The 15,380-nt window shown below is 42.0% G+C and overlaps 1 protein-coding gene across 1 annotated transcript in view; it reads right to left on the bottom strand.

Moving 5' to 3' along the window:
- LOC139946416 (apolipophorins-like) overlaps window positions 1–15,380 on the bottom strand; it is a 46,584-nt gene that overhangs the window by 2,236 nt on the left and 28,968 nt on the right. Inside the window, exons 25-43 of the mRNA XM_071944059.1 lie at window positions 14,657–14,983; window positions 13,671–13,790; window positions 13,014–13,219; window positions 11,943–12,069; window positions 11,656–11,833; window positions 10,805–10,989; window positions 10,013–10,240; window positions 9,458–9,601; window positions 8,674–8,880; window positions 7,932–8,097; window positions 7,166–7,371; window positions 6,104–6,587; window positions 5,501–5,721; window positions 4,696–5,103; window positions 4,048–4,198; window positions 3,324–3,509; window positions 2,373–2,638; window positions 1,532–1,664; window positions 357–667 (exon numbers count right to left, since the gene is read on the bottom strand). Coding sequence (XP_071800160.1) covers window positions 357–667; window positions 1,532–1,664; window positions 2,373–2,638; window positions 3,324–3,509; window positions 4,048–4,198; window positions 4,696–5,103; window positions 5,501–5,721; window positions 6,104–6,587; window positions 7,166–7,371; window positions 7,932–8,097; window positions 8,674–8,880; window positions 9,458–9,601; window positions 10,013–10,240; window positions 10,805–10,989; window positions 11,656–11,833; window positions 11,943–12,069; window positions 13,014–13,219; window positions 13,671–13,790; window positions 14,657–14,983 — 4,254 coding nt within the window. The remainder of the gene's footprint in view (window positions 1–356; window positions 668–1,531; window positions 1,665–2,372; window positions 2,639–3,323; window positions 3,510–4,047; window positions 4,199–4,695; window positions 5,104–5,500; window positions 5,722–6,103; window positions 6,588–7,165; window positions 7,372–7,931; window positions 8,098–8,673; window positions 8,881–9,457; window positions 9,602–10,012; window positions 10,241–10,804; window positions 10,990–11,655; window positions 11,834–11,942; window positions 12,070–13,013; window positions 13,220–13,670; window positions 13,791–14,656; window positions 14,984–15,380) is intronic.

Here is a 15,380-nt window from a genome sequence, read left to right on the forward strand (position 1 = left end):
ACGTTAAGTGCACTGGATTATTTTATCTGCGTTACACAACACACAGGACCAATGGCTTTTCGTCCCATAAAAAGGACGAAGCATCGTAGTTAAGTGTCTTGCTCAACGACACAAGTGTCGTGACTGGGGCTTGAACCAATACTCTGCTGATCAGAAAACACCAGAGTTTGACTTCGGTGCTGTTGTCTGCTCGGCCACTCACGCCATAAAGAGTGGGGGTCATCTTGGCTCAAATCGTCTACGCTCCACGAGATACATGCGGGCATAATATTCAGAAGGTTGGAGGTTCAGGTAAATTAGTCCCTGTTCAGTACATAAATTGTCTACTCTAAGCGATCACAACCGAAGATACTTACGAAATACCAATTAGGTCCTGAGGCGATATCACATGACTCGCACACGCTTCTGCCGACTCCGTCATTGTAGGCCTTGCAGCTACATATCTGGCATTCTTCAATCTGGGTGTGCTCCACCATTCTCTGGGTCAGCACATCCACGAACTTCTTCTGGGCGATCTTGGTGGAGTCGAACACGGCACCGCCGGTCTCAAAGGCCAAGAGGGCACACTGATTGATGGGCTCGTTGATCAGCTTGCGGATTGTCTTGTCACCGAACAGGGTGCCGCTGTTTAGGGCCTTGTTGGTGAATACTGTGCGGTTGTCAATACCTGATGATCAAAGGACCACATAGTAACAATACTTATTAGGGAACAACGTTGTGGAAAGCCTGTCTTCACAATTTCCTCAGCCCCAGCGCCTTGCCTTCACTAAAGGCGCTGGAATTGCCTTACGTATAAAGCACGCTTTTTGGTTAAGGCAAGCGATTGGGTCGAGCGAACTATAGAATATCCGTGCACAAGAATCTGTGCAAGTTGATAAGCCCATCCCAGCAGTCCTGAATAGACCTGAATGCTGGGGCCGAGCGAATCTTCACTATAGGTTAATGCCCTGGTTAGTGGCTGGCACCTGGTAAAAGACCTCACCTTAAGCTCTGTCCACTATAATAATAAAAATGGCTTCCTATATAGCGCACGTATCAGTCACTCAGTTAAATAATGTTCAAGGCGCTTTAACAAACAGTATTTTCCTGCAAGGTACATGTATGTGGAACCACGTTTAAATTGAGACGTACTCCTTTTACGCCCATCCAAAGGACAGACAACGTGGTCAAGTACCTTCTTTAAGGACACACTCTGCTGATCAGAAACCAGAGCTTGAGTCCGACGCTCTTAACCACTAGGCATTGACACAGGCAGCTGATAACAGACCTCGCCTTCGGTTCTGTCCATTATTAGAGCGACCATTCTCAGAAGAGTTAACAAAACAGGGAAGTTTCATGGAAAGTGGGGGCCAATCAATAAGATCCAACTCTGTGGCAATGATTCAACTCATTTACATGTACATATAGACAGATTAAATGTATCAGACAATTTATAATCTAGATTTAACTTTTGTAAATAAGATCTGCCCAAAATTTTCGCAAGATCTGCTTAAAGAGCAACAGAAGTAGAGTAAATGCAATTTGCGCTTACCATAAATGACTTGATTCTTAGGAGAGTTGTTCTTTGCACGGGTTGGCACAAGCTGGAGGTCTGCCTTCATCAACAGGTTAAACTGGATACCTTGTCTCATCAATAAACTAGATACATCAGCATAGGTCTTCTCCTGAAATCATTAACAGAAAAAAACAGGGTTAGTCTCCTGAAGATGACTAGAGCAAGCTAGTCAAAACATTGAGACCACTCTGCAGTAGTGACGCTAAATAACAACAGATCCCTCGATCCACTGAAGGTAAAGAAGTAGTCCCGGCTTATTTTCTAAAAAGCAGGACAGTTCTTTTCAGAATTGAGAAGTCTCCCAAATTCTGAAAATCTCTGCAGTAGTAGCATCTTAAGCAGGACAAGTTCTCAAAAGAACAAAATCTACCTGGCTAGCAGATACACATATGGTGTTACAGCAAACCACAAATATATAGGGTAAGTCTGAGTTGAGTGTTCTGCAGTATGTTTTAGTCGAGGTAGAAGTCAAGGCAGAGGTTGCCTAAGCTTCTGCTGAGCTAGAAAGACAATTCATGAATTCAATGCACAAAGCCACTCTGCCATGACATTGCATAGTGACTAGTATTTGTGTTGTAACGTCACTGAGCAGTCTTGAACTTGAACCTTCTATAATATCAAACAAAAGTTGTCTATGTTTAATAGAATATGTTAAAATGTAAAACCGCAGTATTTTGTGCTAAAGCCTAGAGACTCCGAGCCTGCGAGTCATACCTCCTGAAAGGTCATAGGTCATGTTGATCAGACCTGTCTCTGCTCAAAATTAAATGAGTTATTACCACATATATGTTCTAAGGACTAACACTAAGAATCTCACCATGTGATAGGCACGCTGGCAGTCAGAGCAGGACAACAGGATAATGTTCTTGGCGACTCCGGCACGGAACGGATAGTTCACAGCAGCTAAGATGGCGTCAAAGGTATTGTTGCTTCCATCTTCAGCAAACTCCAATGCGGTCAATCCTTGCATTTGCAGGCGGCGCTTCTCATTGAAGATGGCGCCATCGATGGTGTGGATGTGAGGAAGATTGTGCACTCCTTCACCGCCAAATCCAACAAGGCCAAAGCGATTGTCTGTGAACTCTGTCAGAAAAAAAAGAAGAAAATTTTAAGAAAATTATTATTACTTTTTACTTATTTCACCAACAAAACAAACTATCACATTTACAAAAAAAAAAAAAAAAAGAAAATAAAATAAAACTAACATTATCACTCCCCACACTAAGCTGCTTCAGCAGTTTACATGCAGATCCATAATGCTCGGTTCATAATTCCTGCTTATGCGATGTGAATTTGACGTCACAACTCTGTTTTTGCAGGGATATTGTTGAAAGAGAGTTGAATACAGCTCAATTGCTGGGAATTACTCGATACAAATTTGTAACGCCAACATTCGCTTCGCATTCGCATGAAGTATGAACCCAGCTTTCGCTGAAGGTGATTGTGCACAAATTTTTGACTTCTCCTCAGTGCAACCACACTGTATCTCTATTTTGCGATTTCTTAAGGAGTTTCTAAGGGGCTTCACAAGGAATTTGTGTACTAAGTCTTTGAGGGATTGTTTTCTACAGAGACGAAGGAAAGAACAATAAATGTCTCAGGGATGTACAAACAGGAATGTGAGAACTCATGTTTTTTCAGGGGTCGATTTCCCAAAGAGTTAGAACTAGTCCTAGGAGATATAAAAAGAAGATGGCTAGTCCTATGTCGAGATAAGACTCGTCCTAACTCTTTGTGAAATCCACCCCAGGAACTCTTTTAAACTTACGGCGGACGTTCTTGAGTTCAGTGTCGTACATGTCAACGATGTCCCCGATCTTGTCCGTCAAGTCTTTGTTGCATTCTTTCTCTTCGACGATCAGGATCACGTCGGCTGATTTATGGATCTCCTCAGCCTCAGAGAGAACTCTTATCTCGTCCTGGCCGTACTCGCCAACTGGAGAATCACATACAACTAGAGGGAAGAGAGGGCAGAGGAAAACTTACTGACCATCTAATAAAATTTGACAAGTACTTAATCATTATTTTAATAATAGGTTTTCTTGGTTAATTTCAGCAAATGAGAAGCCAATTATTCTAGTTAGCACGAAATTGAATGCTACTTAAATTGGTCATTCAATTTCGTTTTGAGCTTGGGCGTATGCTTTCTGTAATGTCTGTTGTTGTGTAAGAATTCTTGTTTCACACTTACATGGTCAAACTATGGGTGCGTTCGATTAGCTTCACTGGTCGACCCCAGTGTGCCCCCGGTACAATCGAATAGCTTTGACGTCGTTCCAGGGGCTCACACGTGTCAGCCCCCAGTGCCCTGCTTGTGGAGGTCACTAGGGGCTGGCCCAGGTGCATGACGTGACCACTAGAAGGTGAGTGATGCGGGGTCGACCTAAGGAAGCTAGTTCAACTCACCCAATACATTCACCAACAGTTGTTGATGTCCAAACAATTCAATAACGAGAGTGTTAACTGTCCGGTAAGTGAGCATATTGACTTACCACATGACTTGGGCACAGTGATGCCGACCATCATTCTGTTGCACTCGTTGACGTAGGCCTTGACCGAAACACAAGCTGCCTTCTTGCGATCATCGGCTGTTAACTGGCACATGTTGCTGGCGCACATGGCGTAGTATGGTGCAGGATCCACCTGGTAATTAGAGACAAACAGCAATGAAACTAGGTTAGCATAAAGAAAACCAGATTAACTTAATAAATAACCTATAACCAATAGTTTAATCGGGTCAACCTGACGAAACCAATGTAGAAATATAACCAGGTTAACATGATGAAAACTAGGTTAATATGATGAATACCAGAATAACTGTTTGAATAAACCAATAAACATAATATAACCAATAGTTAAATCGGGTCAACACAGTTTAAACACTGTTATTTTGTACCTATTAAAACAGGTTTAAAACTTCTTTGAAACCTTGGTCCTGTGGTCCAGTGTGAATTTCAAGCCATGTATTATTTAAACTACTGTCCCACCACCAAAAATTTCCGGGCCCATGTAAATATTCAGCCCCAAGTGGGTTTGAACACTGTTTCTAAACCAAATTACTGGCATTGGGCCGTAGTAAATTTTGAGCCCTGAATGAATATGAAAGTTGAGGTTGTCGAGGTGAAACAGTAAGCACTTACCACTCCGAGACACTTGGTCAGAGTAGACACCTCATTCAAGAAGTGCTCGGCGCACACAGCATTCTCCTCAACCTGTGGGTCCTTGTTGCATTCTGGAAGACTATCGATCTCGGATCCAGCGCAACGCTTTCCGACCTTCCAGCTGCGGGTGAACTCATCGATATGGCGTGACATATCTCCCTCGCTGTTGGTCATGTCGTCCAGGTCGTTGTAGTTGTAGGTGCCGAGGAGACCAGCTGTTTTGCCGTAGTACCAGCCGCTGATGTCCACGGTGCAGATGTCTTGGGCGATCTCGCAGGTGATGGTGACGCCATTGGTGTTGTGGATGCGGATGCTGTTGATGTAACGCATGACGGTGGTGCGTCCATGTTGGAAGGGCATCTCCAAGAATTGCTTGCCATGGGAAACCTGCAAAGGTTAGAACGAAAAAATAATCAATTGATTAAGAGGCCCTCTCTTCTAAATTGACGAAAAAATATAATTGAATAGGAAGCTAATCAAGGTAACTCGAGTATTACAAAGTGCCATGGTGTAATATGCAGCTCATCAGATCAAGAACACCAAAACAAAATCAGAAACACGGTTACCCCCTTCACAGTCCGCAAGGATGTAGGCACGAGTATCATAAGCTGGTAGACCAGAATGCACGAACTTCCAAACTTTTTCAAAGCAATTATTGTTCAGTGCCTCGCTCAAGTGTCACAACCGGGATTCGAACCCACAGTCTGCTGCAGACAAAACCAGAGCTTGGTTCCGGTGAACTAGACAGTTGGACCACGACACGCCTTTCCTTTTTATTACTTACAGTGAAGTCTTGCTTGATCTCATACACATCGGTGTCGTTCAAGTACAGCACGATGCTCTTGCTTCTACCGCCAGCAGTCAGGTCACGTTCGTAATCCACAACAACGGTGAAGTTTCCGTCGATGAAATCGTGGGCAAGGAGGTAGCTACAGCCACTGCTGAAGTCATAGTGGGTGCGATCGTAGGTCATGAAGTGGTAGGAGCCAATAATCATGCCATTGGCTGTGGAGTTATGGAATAAAGATGAGAAAAATGTATTAACAAAATATACGGCAGCTTTTGATGATGCATGTGTTTGATATATCTAGGTCTGTTGTTTCTAATGACTTAGATTTGACTATAGCGCAAAAATCCGTGGTAAAAAACAAGCTCAAGACGCTTCACAGATAAAAAGAAGTAAAACAAGCAGCCAATAAACATACCAAAATATGTAAAAACAACAGAAAGCAAAAGCATGAATTCCATGTATCCCTTCCCCCCAAAAAATATCCAAAAACAAAATAATTACAAAATTAAACTCATGGAGTCCTATGAAGGAGACAGGAAGAACCATTAATCTCCCAGCAAATGGCTTATTGGGCCCTGATGTTTAAAGGAAGCTAACCTTCATGAGGAGGAAGCCAGTTGATGGGGTTGAGGTACACCTTGCTGAAGTGGACCGCGTTCCACATCCTCCTCTCCATCTTAATCTTCTCTCCCTGGAACCACGCCGTGAAGTTTCCCTCGCGGTACAGCAACATCGGCTCCGACAACATCAGCTCGTACATGCTGCGCAAAGACCCATCGGCCATCCTGATATCACCCAATGTGTTCTTGGAGCGTTCACGCACGTCGGCGATCATCTCCTGGAGACGCTGGGTCATCTCAACCTGGCGGTAGGACTCGGGCGGGGTCTGGAGGCTGTGAAGCTCAGCGGGGAGGTGGTAGAGGACTATGATCTCACCGTTCTCGATGTCGTACTTGATGACCTCGTACATCGGATACTTGAAGTAGTCCAGGATGTCAAAGTTGTACTCTTTCAGGGTAGCGGCCATCTTCTCTTGGATGCGCAGAATGTTTTCATTGTTGGCTTCACGAGCCAGCTCAATCTGAATGCAATTAAACAATTTATGAACCATTAGATATCGGCATGTAATCAGCATTCTCCCTTTAGGCACTGGACACATAATGCCAATTGTCAAGGAGCAGAATTATCACGTTGTGTGTCCCAACACATGCATAAAATAACAAACCTGTAAGAATTCAGACTCAATCGGTCATCAAGGTTGCAAGAGAACAAAAGTAGAAAACACACCTTTAATGCACAAAATATGTGCTTTCAGATGCCTAGCAAAGGCTTCAGGCCCAACGCCTTTTAATATTAGAGTGAGAAATGGCCTCTTTCTCAAAAACTATGTTACATTAACTGTAAAAGGAGCCGTTTCTCACAATGTTTTATACTATTAACAGACCTCTCTTCTTGCTCATCTGTTACATGAACTTTAGAGGGAGCCGTTTCTCACAATGTGTTATACTATTAACAGACCTCTCCATTGCTCACTACCAAGTAAGTTTTTATAACAACAATTATTTTGAGTAAGTACTACATTTTTTTGTAATAAATAAATATATTTTGTTTAAAAAAGTTCCCTGCAGTATTTAATTGATCGATAGCTTGACCACAAACCTCTTCCTTGATCTCATTGAAGACAGCAATCATCCTCTGGACATCTTCTGACTCTCGGATTTCCTCAATCTTGGCCTCCGCCTCCTGACGCCATTCCATTACGGGGAAGCGTTCCTTCAGCTCCTCCCACTGCTCGGTTAAGTCTGCGTAGAATGCTGACCCCTTGAAGCTGGCCTCAATCTCGGCAACCATGGCGTCGATCTCCTCTGTAATTAATCCATCAATAAATAATATAGTTAGGGTTTGAAACAATGAAAAATAGAGTGAAGCTGGACATGAACCAACGACCTCCGGATTAAGGTGCCGGCTCTCTACCAAGGCAATTAGCAGCCTGCAACATCGAGCCACAATGACCTCGGCCAGCGAACAAAAGTCTTTGACTTTTTGGCAGAAAAGCTTAGAGGCCTTAAAGAAAAACCCTTGTGACACTGGAGAGAACCAATGTACTATTCTACTTACATATGGCAGTAGCTGGGGAATTGAACTAGTGTCGTAGTGGTGAGAGGCGAGTGTGTTGTCCACAAAAGCCAGGCGTGATATTCATCGAGTGCAAAGGCACAAAACATTGGATAAGCGAAAAATCAAATGGTCCTCATTGGAATTGAACGCGTATTTCAATAATGCACGCAGCATTCCCGGTTTGAATTCTACCACACATGCACGCCCACGCTTACAGCTGTAGGGATGGTATTTGAATGGTAACATCAAATTCAATACGATCTATAAATCTAGAAATTCAAGAAACCTAGGGGAAAGTCTATTGCACCTTTTGTTGCAGTCCAGAGTGTCTCGATGCTCTGCACCAGCTCCAATCTCCTCAGTCTTTCCCTGGTCATTGTGGAGAGCAAAGAGTCCTCAGAGAGGATGGTTTCACCTCGTACATCCTTGATAGACGTCAGGAAAATGTTCTTCTCTGCGATAGGGTCCTCTCCCTGAAATGACAGTAGATTAGGTACACAGGTTAAGGAAGTGGATGCAAAATAACGAAAGGGAACTTTGCAATACAGGATTATTTTTTTCAGTAATGCTCAAGGCGTTTTAAAATACAGTATCTCCTGCAAGATGTGGGACTACATTTGAATTAGGAGACCTAATCCTTAGCACTATGTACAGTGGCACAATATGCTGTCGATTCAGCCAGGAACAGCTTTTCTTTTTGATAAGTGCACTGGGTGCTTTTACATGCGTTACACAACACACAGGACCAGCAGCTCTAAGTCCTGTCTGAAGGCACACAATGGTCTTGCTTAAGAACACAAATGTCCCCACTGGGGACTTGAACCCACACTTTGCTGATCAAACACCAGAGCTTGAATCCGGTGCCCTTAACCACTTGGCTACACAAATATCACAACATGGAATCCCCCCCAGAGGTTGAATTCGGTGCTCTTAACCGCTCCGATGCAAATCTACAACTGGGACACAAATCCACACTCTGCTGATCGGAAACACCAGAGTTTGAATTTGGTGTTCTTAACCGTTCGGCCAAGACACTCCCAAACACTAACCTCTGTATTATATTGTGGCTCATACACCTCAGGTTCTGCCTCTGGCTCAGGGATGAGAGAGTCGTCTCCGTAGGGGTGGCGGATCGGGAAAAGCAAATCCATCTGGCTGTTGTGTTTCTCAATCAGGCTCTCGAATAAATCCTTCAGTTCCTTGATCAATGGTGTGATGTTGTTCTTGTAGAAGGATCTTACACGTTGGTTTGTGGCCTGTGTCGACAGGAGAAAAATAGTATGTCCAAAATTGTTTTTATTGGTATTGATTTAACGAAATGTACATATTGTTCTGGGGGATATTAAGTGAAATTAAAAGTTCTTAGTTTGGTTATTGCTTCAGCTTAGGGCTGTTAGACCAACAATAGACCTTATTGAATATGACGTCACCATTCAAATATCTGCCCTACAACATGGCGTCTGTGAGTGTGTGCATGTGCCTGTGTGTATGCGTGCCCATACTAATATATTCTATATCTATGGCGTAAGCCATTGAAATCAATGATGGAATGCTGCATGCTGCATGCTTCATTGATGTACGAGTCTAGATCTCGAAATTTTTGAAAAAATACTTTCTTCTCGATAACTACTTTACTTCAGAGGGAGCCATTTTCTCACAATGTTTTATACTAACAACAGCTCCCCATTACTTGTTACCAAGTGAGGTTTTACGCCAATAATTATTTTGAGTAATTACCAATAGAGCCAATAACCTTTACAATGTGAAGAATATTTCAAATGAAAGCACCAAAAAAACAATTTATCAACATATATTGAGGAAAATTATTCTTACGTCAACATATTCGCTGCCATCTAACTTCAAGCTTTCTGATAATGTTGAGAATCTCTCCCTCAGACGGTCCAGCGTGCTTCTCAGCTCCTCGGTGGTTTCCGATGAGTCAATCCTGAACTGCTCCCAATACTCGGCCCATTTGGTCTGGTAATTTAAAACAGAAGGACCATTTAATAATATTTAATACCACTTGTACAATAGAGACCATAATTCAGTATTTTTTTTACTGCAGTTGTCTTTTTACAAAACAATATTAATAATTTTATGCAGCCCTGAGCTGCCATACAGAGCTACATAGTGTAATTTTTTTCGCAAATGAAAACAACCTGTACTCATTTTTATGTACTCTGAGAACAGTTATAGAAAAGCATCTTGCACGAGGGCACAAGTGCCTTAACCGGGATTCTGTTGACAATAAAACTAACTGCAACTCAGTGAAGCTCAGTGAAACTCAGTGAAGCTCAGTGAAACTCAGTGGAGGTCAGTGAAGCTCAGTGAAACTCAGTGGAACTCAGTGAAACTCAGTGAAACTCAATTAAATTTAATAAAACTCACATTAGAGTGTTCTCTCACGGCGCTCCAGTAGGTCTTAAGATCCTCAACCTTGACACCAAAGCGTTGCTTTATATCGGCCACGATGGCGTTGTAGTCAGCGTTGCTCTGGATGAAGTCATCCATGGAGGTTTGGAAGAGTGCAGACATGGCCTCTCGGCGCTCCAGCATCAGGTTGCCATTCCTCTCCATACCTACACGGATGTCGTGCAAGCCCTGAGCTGCTTTCCACTACGAGTTAATGAAGAGAATACAATCATTGATAATAATAATTTATATTGGATGAATAGGAATTCGAGCTCCAGTGGTAAGGTTCACTACAAAAATAGTGGCAACAACCTGTAAGGTGAACCAATCGTGTCACCAAACGACAATTCACATAAACATAACTTACGTGAATTTTACTACTTTGTGCCAGAGGCATATTTGTACAATGCATCTTGAAAACTAAAAATTTGTCAAGACTAGCATCGCAGTCGCAACTATTTGAGGTGCGACACGTCAATAGTAAATTCCACTAGTTGCCCAGGCCCTGATGACACAACCCATGGAGCAGCAGTAAAGGGCCGGTCACAAGCCCTGATAACAAGAACGTTCAAAATGCATGCCCTACATTGGTTGAACAAGCTTGGGCATTTTCTGAGTGAAAAAAAAAACCAATAGAATGCATCAGTTTTGCGTTGTGACTGTTATCCTTTTTCGTTACGATGCAGTGTGACTCAGCCTATGAAGGCTCACAATGGACTTACAGTTTTTATAAAACATCAAGTAACAAGAAAACAAGGTTATATTTACATGGACAAACTCTGCCCATTCCGGTCTCCACTCAAGCTGAGTTCGGAGGATCTTAGAGGTCTGAAGAGATTCAACGAGTCTTGCATCGACGGTGTACTTTCCTTCAATCTCAGAGTCCAAAAGCACAAAGAGAGCGGTCTCGTTCATGTAGCCGGCTTGGAAACGCATAAAGTCTGCAGGTTGGTCTGGTAACACGTTCAAAAAAGCAAGGCAAACATACCATAAACCACAAGGAAAGCTGATTTATCTAAGAAAAGCACGTAACTTTTTTATTCTTCAAATAATGGAGTAGTGAGAAAGAAACAAAAAATTTAAATTTAATTAACAACGAGGGAAACTGACTTGGTAAATTGTAAAACGATTTTGGGGACAGGAGAAAGATTTATTAAAGTGAGCCCATGACCCAGCGACATATAGACTGGCAACATAGGGCTAAACAGCTCAAATAAAGAGCACCGGCTCCTTGATCTTTGTTAAACCCAAAATCAAATACATTTTTCTTCTAGGTGTTGTAATTTTTTCAGTAGGGAATTTAAACAAATGTTATGTTTACAGACTAAACCGTGTATATCGGGAATGGTCAGACAGTGTATATCGGGAATGGTCAGACAGTGTATATCGGGAATGGTCAGACAGTGTATATCGGGAATGGTCAGACAGTGTATATCGGGAATGGTCAGACAGTGTATATCGGGAATGGTCAGACAGTGTATATCGGGAATGGTCAGACAGTGTATATCGGGAATGGTCAGACAGTGTATATCGGGAATGGTCAGACAGTGTATATCGGGAATGGTCAGACAGTGTATATCGGGAATAGTCAGACAGTAGGAGGGCTATCGTAAACTGACCTGGGTTGATATGGCCAATGTAAGAGATCTCCTTTGATTGGCTGTTGAAGTCAAACATAGACCTCGTGTCTTTTCCGTTCAGACTGTTGACCATAGTCACCCTGTAGATCTGATGCTCGGCGTAGGAGCGGTCTTCAAACTGACCGGTCAGGAGCATCTCATGCATTGGATTGTTGGACTGTGGCGAGAGAGCACAAACAAATTACAATAGATTTCAGAACATCTCACAATTTGGGGGAATCATTTTTATCATTTTTAGGTGATCTGGTCAATATTGCTCTACTTACAGTGATGGAGTATTTCTTCAACACTTTGTCCCACTTAATCTCAAAGGTGTAAGGTTGGACGTCTTCAGCGAGAAGGGCTTCTCCTTCCATACCTAAAACAATGGCCTTTTTGTTGTTCAGGAAGTTACTGTTGGAGGTTGGAGAAGGGAGGAAGAGTAGGCAAGGTTGAATCAGTCATTGATATAGCCTCTAATCAAAATAACTGAGCATACCCAAACAAATCACAATAATAGTACAAGATTCTCATATAGCGCTTTAACACACCTCTAACGGGCGTATGAAGAGGGCCAAATATTTCATCCTGCAAGGTACGTGGAGCTACGGGTTTAAGTATTCCTTTAAAGCACCATGTAAATGGTTTACAAGGTGCTGTGGTACAATATGCAGCCAATCAAACCACGAACACAGGGGTGAACCTTTTCTCTTTCCGATCGGTCCACTTGGTTCTTTTACTGGCCTTACACAACAGGATTTTTGTGCTTTGAAATAAATAATGAACACAGGTCATAATGGTGTGAAATGCCACTGTCATTGAAACACTTCTTTTTTTTCTTCTTTTTTTTCCACGGAGGAATTTTTATTGTTCACACTTAAGACCACTCCTCATAATTACAAACACGCTGAAAATACGTAACATTAACAGCAAAAAATAAAATAAACAAAATACTATACACAAAACAATGTTAACCTTGAACCAATAGTTTGAAAGAGTCCCATTTTCTTGTGAAAATTAACAGTGGAATCATTGGTGATGGAGATGTATTTATCCAAAGTAAAATAAAGCTTTAAATCCAGTTTAAATAGTGCAAGGGAGGGTCTATTCTCACTCATTCTCATTTTATAGATATGGAAACGACACAAAAGAAGGATCAGATTAAGAGCACTCCAAGATTTTTTTTGTAATACCAAAAAGGAAACACTTTTTGCCATCACATAGAAAAAGATTTGATGATATCCGATAGCAAATAAACGGTTCGTTCATTTTTGTGCAGAAGTACCATGAGTGTCACTGAGCAGTTTATAAGAAGGCATTGTTAATATTATGTTTATGATTATTATTAATCAACTTACAAGGTAGTGGACATGTCCAGTCCGGTGATGGGATGACGTACAGACACATCCAGATCATAACCAACACTCTCTGATGAACTTGTATTCTGGATTTGCAGCATGGCTTCCACCAACTTCTGCTCGTCCTCGCTGTATTTTACAACCAGACTGGTACTGAAGACGGTGTCTTCAAGTTGAAGGGCTGCGTCCAATGTAGCTTGGATGTCCTGCAAAACAACATTTTGTGATGCGATCAAGCTAAATGAGTAGATTGTGGAGTGACTTAGAACGAGTTACTCATTCTAACTTAGGACTAGCCATACGTTGATATCTCCTAGGAATAGTCCTAACTCTTCGTGAAATCGACCCCAGATACTTCAGAGAGGCAACAAAGCCATCATCTCCATTAATTTCTACAGTAAAAATTTACAATTTCCTCATAGGGTGCCCTTTACCACAAAGAAAATTCCTTTGAAGCCCTTGCCCTTTCAAAAACGAAGCATACAGCCCTGTGATGAGATTGGGTTTGAGACACACAGATAGAAAAACAGTGTGACAAACATACAGACCACCTAAATTCTGTTAAAACATCTATCAAACTAAGTTGTTAGCACATTTTCTTCGTGACTGCTGGCTACAAATGATTTGCTGATGAGAAGGTTACTATGATAAACTTACCTGATGGTTGCGCCTGGAGAAAGTAAGCATAGCACGACGGTTATTCTGTCTGGAGTCAATGAGAGAGTATGATCCTGAGAGCATCATGATAGATTCATCCATGTTGTCCATGACGTTGATCTGACAAACAAAAAAAACAATAAATTATATAAAGAAGCAGTACAATGTTCTCACTAACTGGGCACTATTGTAAATATAGAAAGGTTTGCGGTAACACCGTGTAATGACTATCTCTAATGAGGTGGGGTGGTTCTGAAAAGAACCGTTGGTTTAAACTCGACGTTTCGATCAGTATGCTCTGATCGCCTTCTGGAGAAAAAAACATAAGGAAAAAAAAAAAATTGTTTTGTTTTTGTTTAAAGCTACATACAGGGACACGTTGCCGTCGATCAGGAAAGTTGGTCTATGAAAAACGCTTGAAACTGTTTTGTTTTGAAAGGCATATTGTGAGAAATATGTTTTAAAAGTAAAACATATTGATCCACACAAATATGCCTTGAAATTGCATGGTTTTTTACTTTAATTTAGCAAACTAACAAGGTCAGCCAATTTTAAGGCATTATTGTGTGAATCATTCTATTCTACATGTACTTTTATAACATCTTTCCAACCATATGCATTTTACGACTAACGGTTTGCATTGAGTAGAAATTGGGCCGACAGCATCATACAGATATTCTTGCCTGCATTTTGGGGGTCAATGACCTTGTGTGTTAGACATCATCGAGTAGAGATCCAATTATTGCCATCATGCAATCAGGGAGATCAATTTTTCTCCGAATTACGGAGAAATCCCTAGGGTCGATTTCAAAAAGCAATCAAATCCATCGTAAGACAACCTGTCAGCATTACCATAGTGATTTTCATTGTGACATCACACTTCACTAAGCAACAACAATTGATTTGCAGTTAAGATCAATCTTGGCTCTTTGTGAAACCGGCCCCAGGTAACAATACTACATATGACATCAAAGCAAAGGACTCACGTCAAAAGTAGACATTTCTGAAAGTTCATCATTTTGCCTGAGGACGATTCGGATCTCCTTGGGGAGAGGCTCCAGGTCCATCGGATGGATCAGGACGATCCTGACCTGGTTCCTCTCCGTCGTCAGGGCAACGCTTATCATCTCATCATCGGTCAGCTCACCCCACAAGAACGCGGCTTCACGCGACTGAATCTCCTCTTGGATCTCACTGCCGAGGCGGAGCTTCATCTTGGACAGGGCCGGGTACTCGGTCAACTGAGGGAAGGTCAACTGGAAATCCGCGGTTTTCTTGGGGCTGTTCTTGTCCCAGTTGCACATTAAGTTCATCTGTTTACATACAGGGAAAGAACAATGAATCATCATTAAAAGAATTACAAGAACAATAATCTGGGCACAATTAATAATAATAATAACCCATTTTTGGTAACGCTTTTCACACCCGAAGGGCGTCCCACAGCGCTTCACATTAGTACCCCTGGTCACTGGGCCTTAAATCACTCCTTAAACCATCTCAGCTCCCTGGTAGGGAGTATGCAGCCTGTGCAACATTAGTTATGCGCTATTCAGCTAAATCAATCACAAGAACTATCTCTGCCCTCACAGGTACCCATTTACCCCTGGGTGGAGAGAAGCAATTATAGTTCAGTGTCTTGCTCAAGGACACAAGTGTCATGACCGGGATTCGAACTCACACTCCGGTGAACAGAATCAGCAGAGCTTGAGT

The sequence above is a fragment of the Asterias amurensis genome, chromosome 13 (genome assembly GCF_032118995.1).
Source record: "Asterias amurensis chromosome 13, ASM3211899v1".
NCBI lineage: Eukaryota > Metazoa > Echinodermata > Asteroidea > Forcipulatida > Asteriidae > Asterias > Asterias amurensis.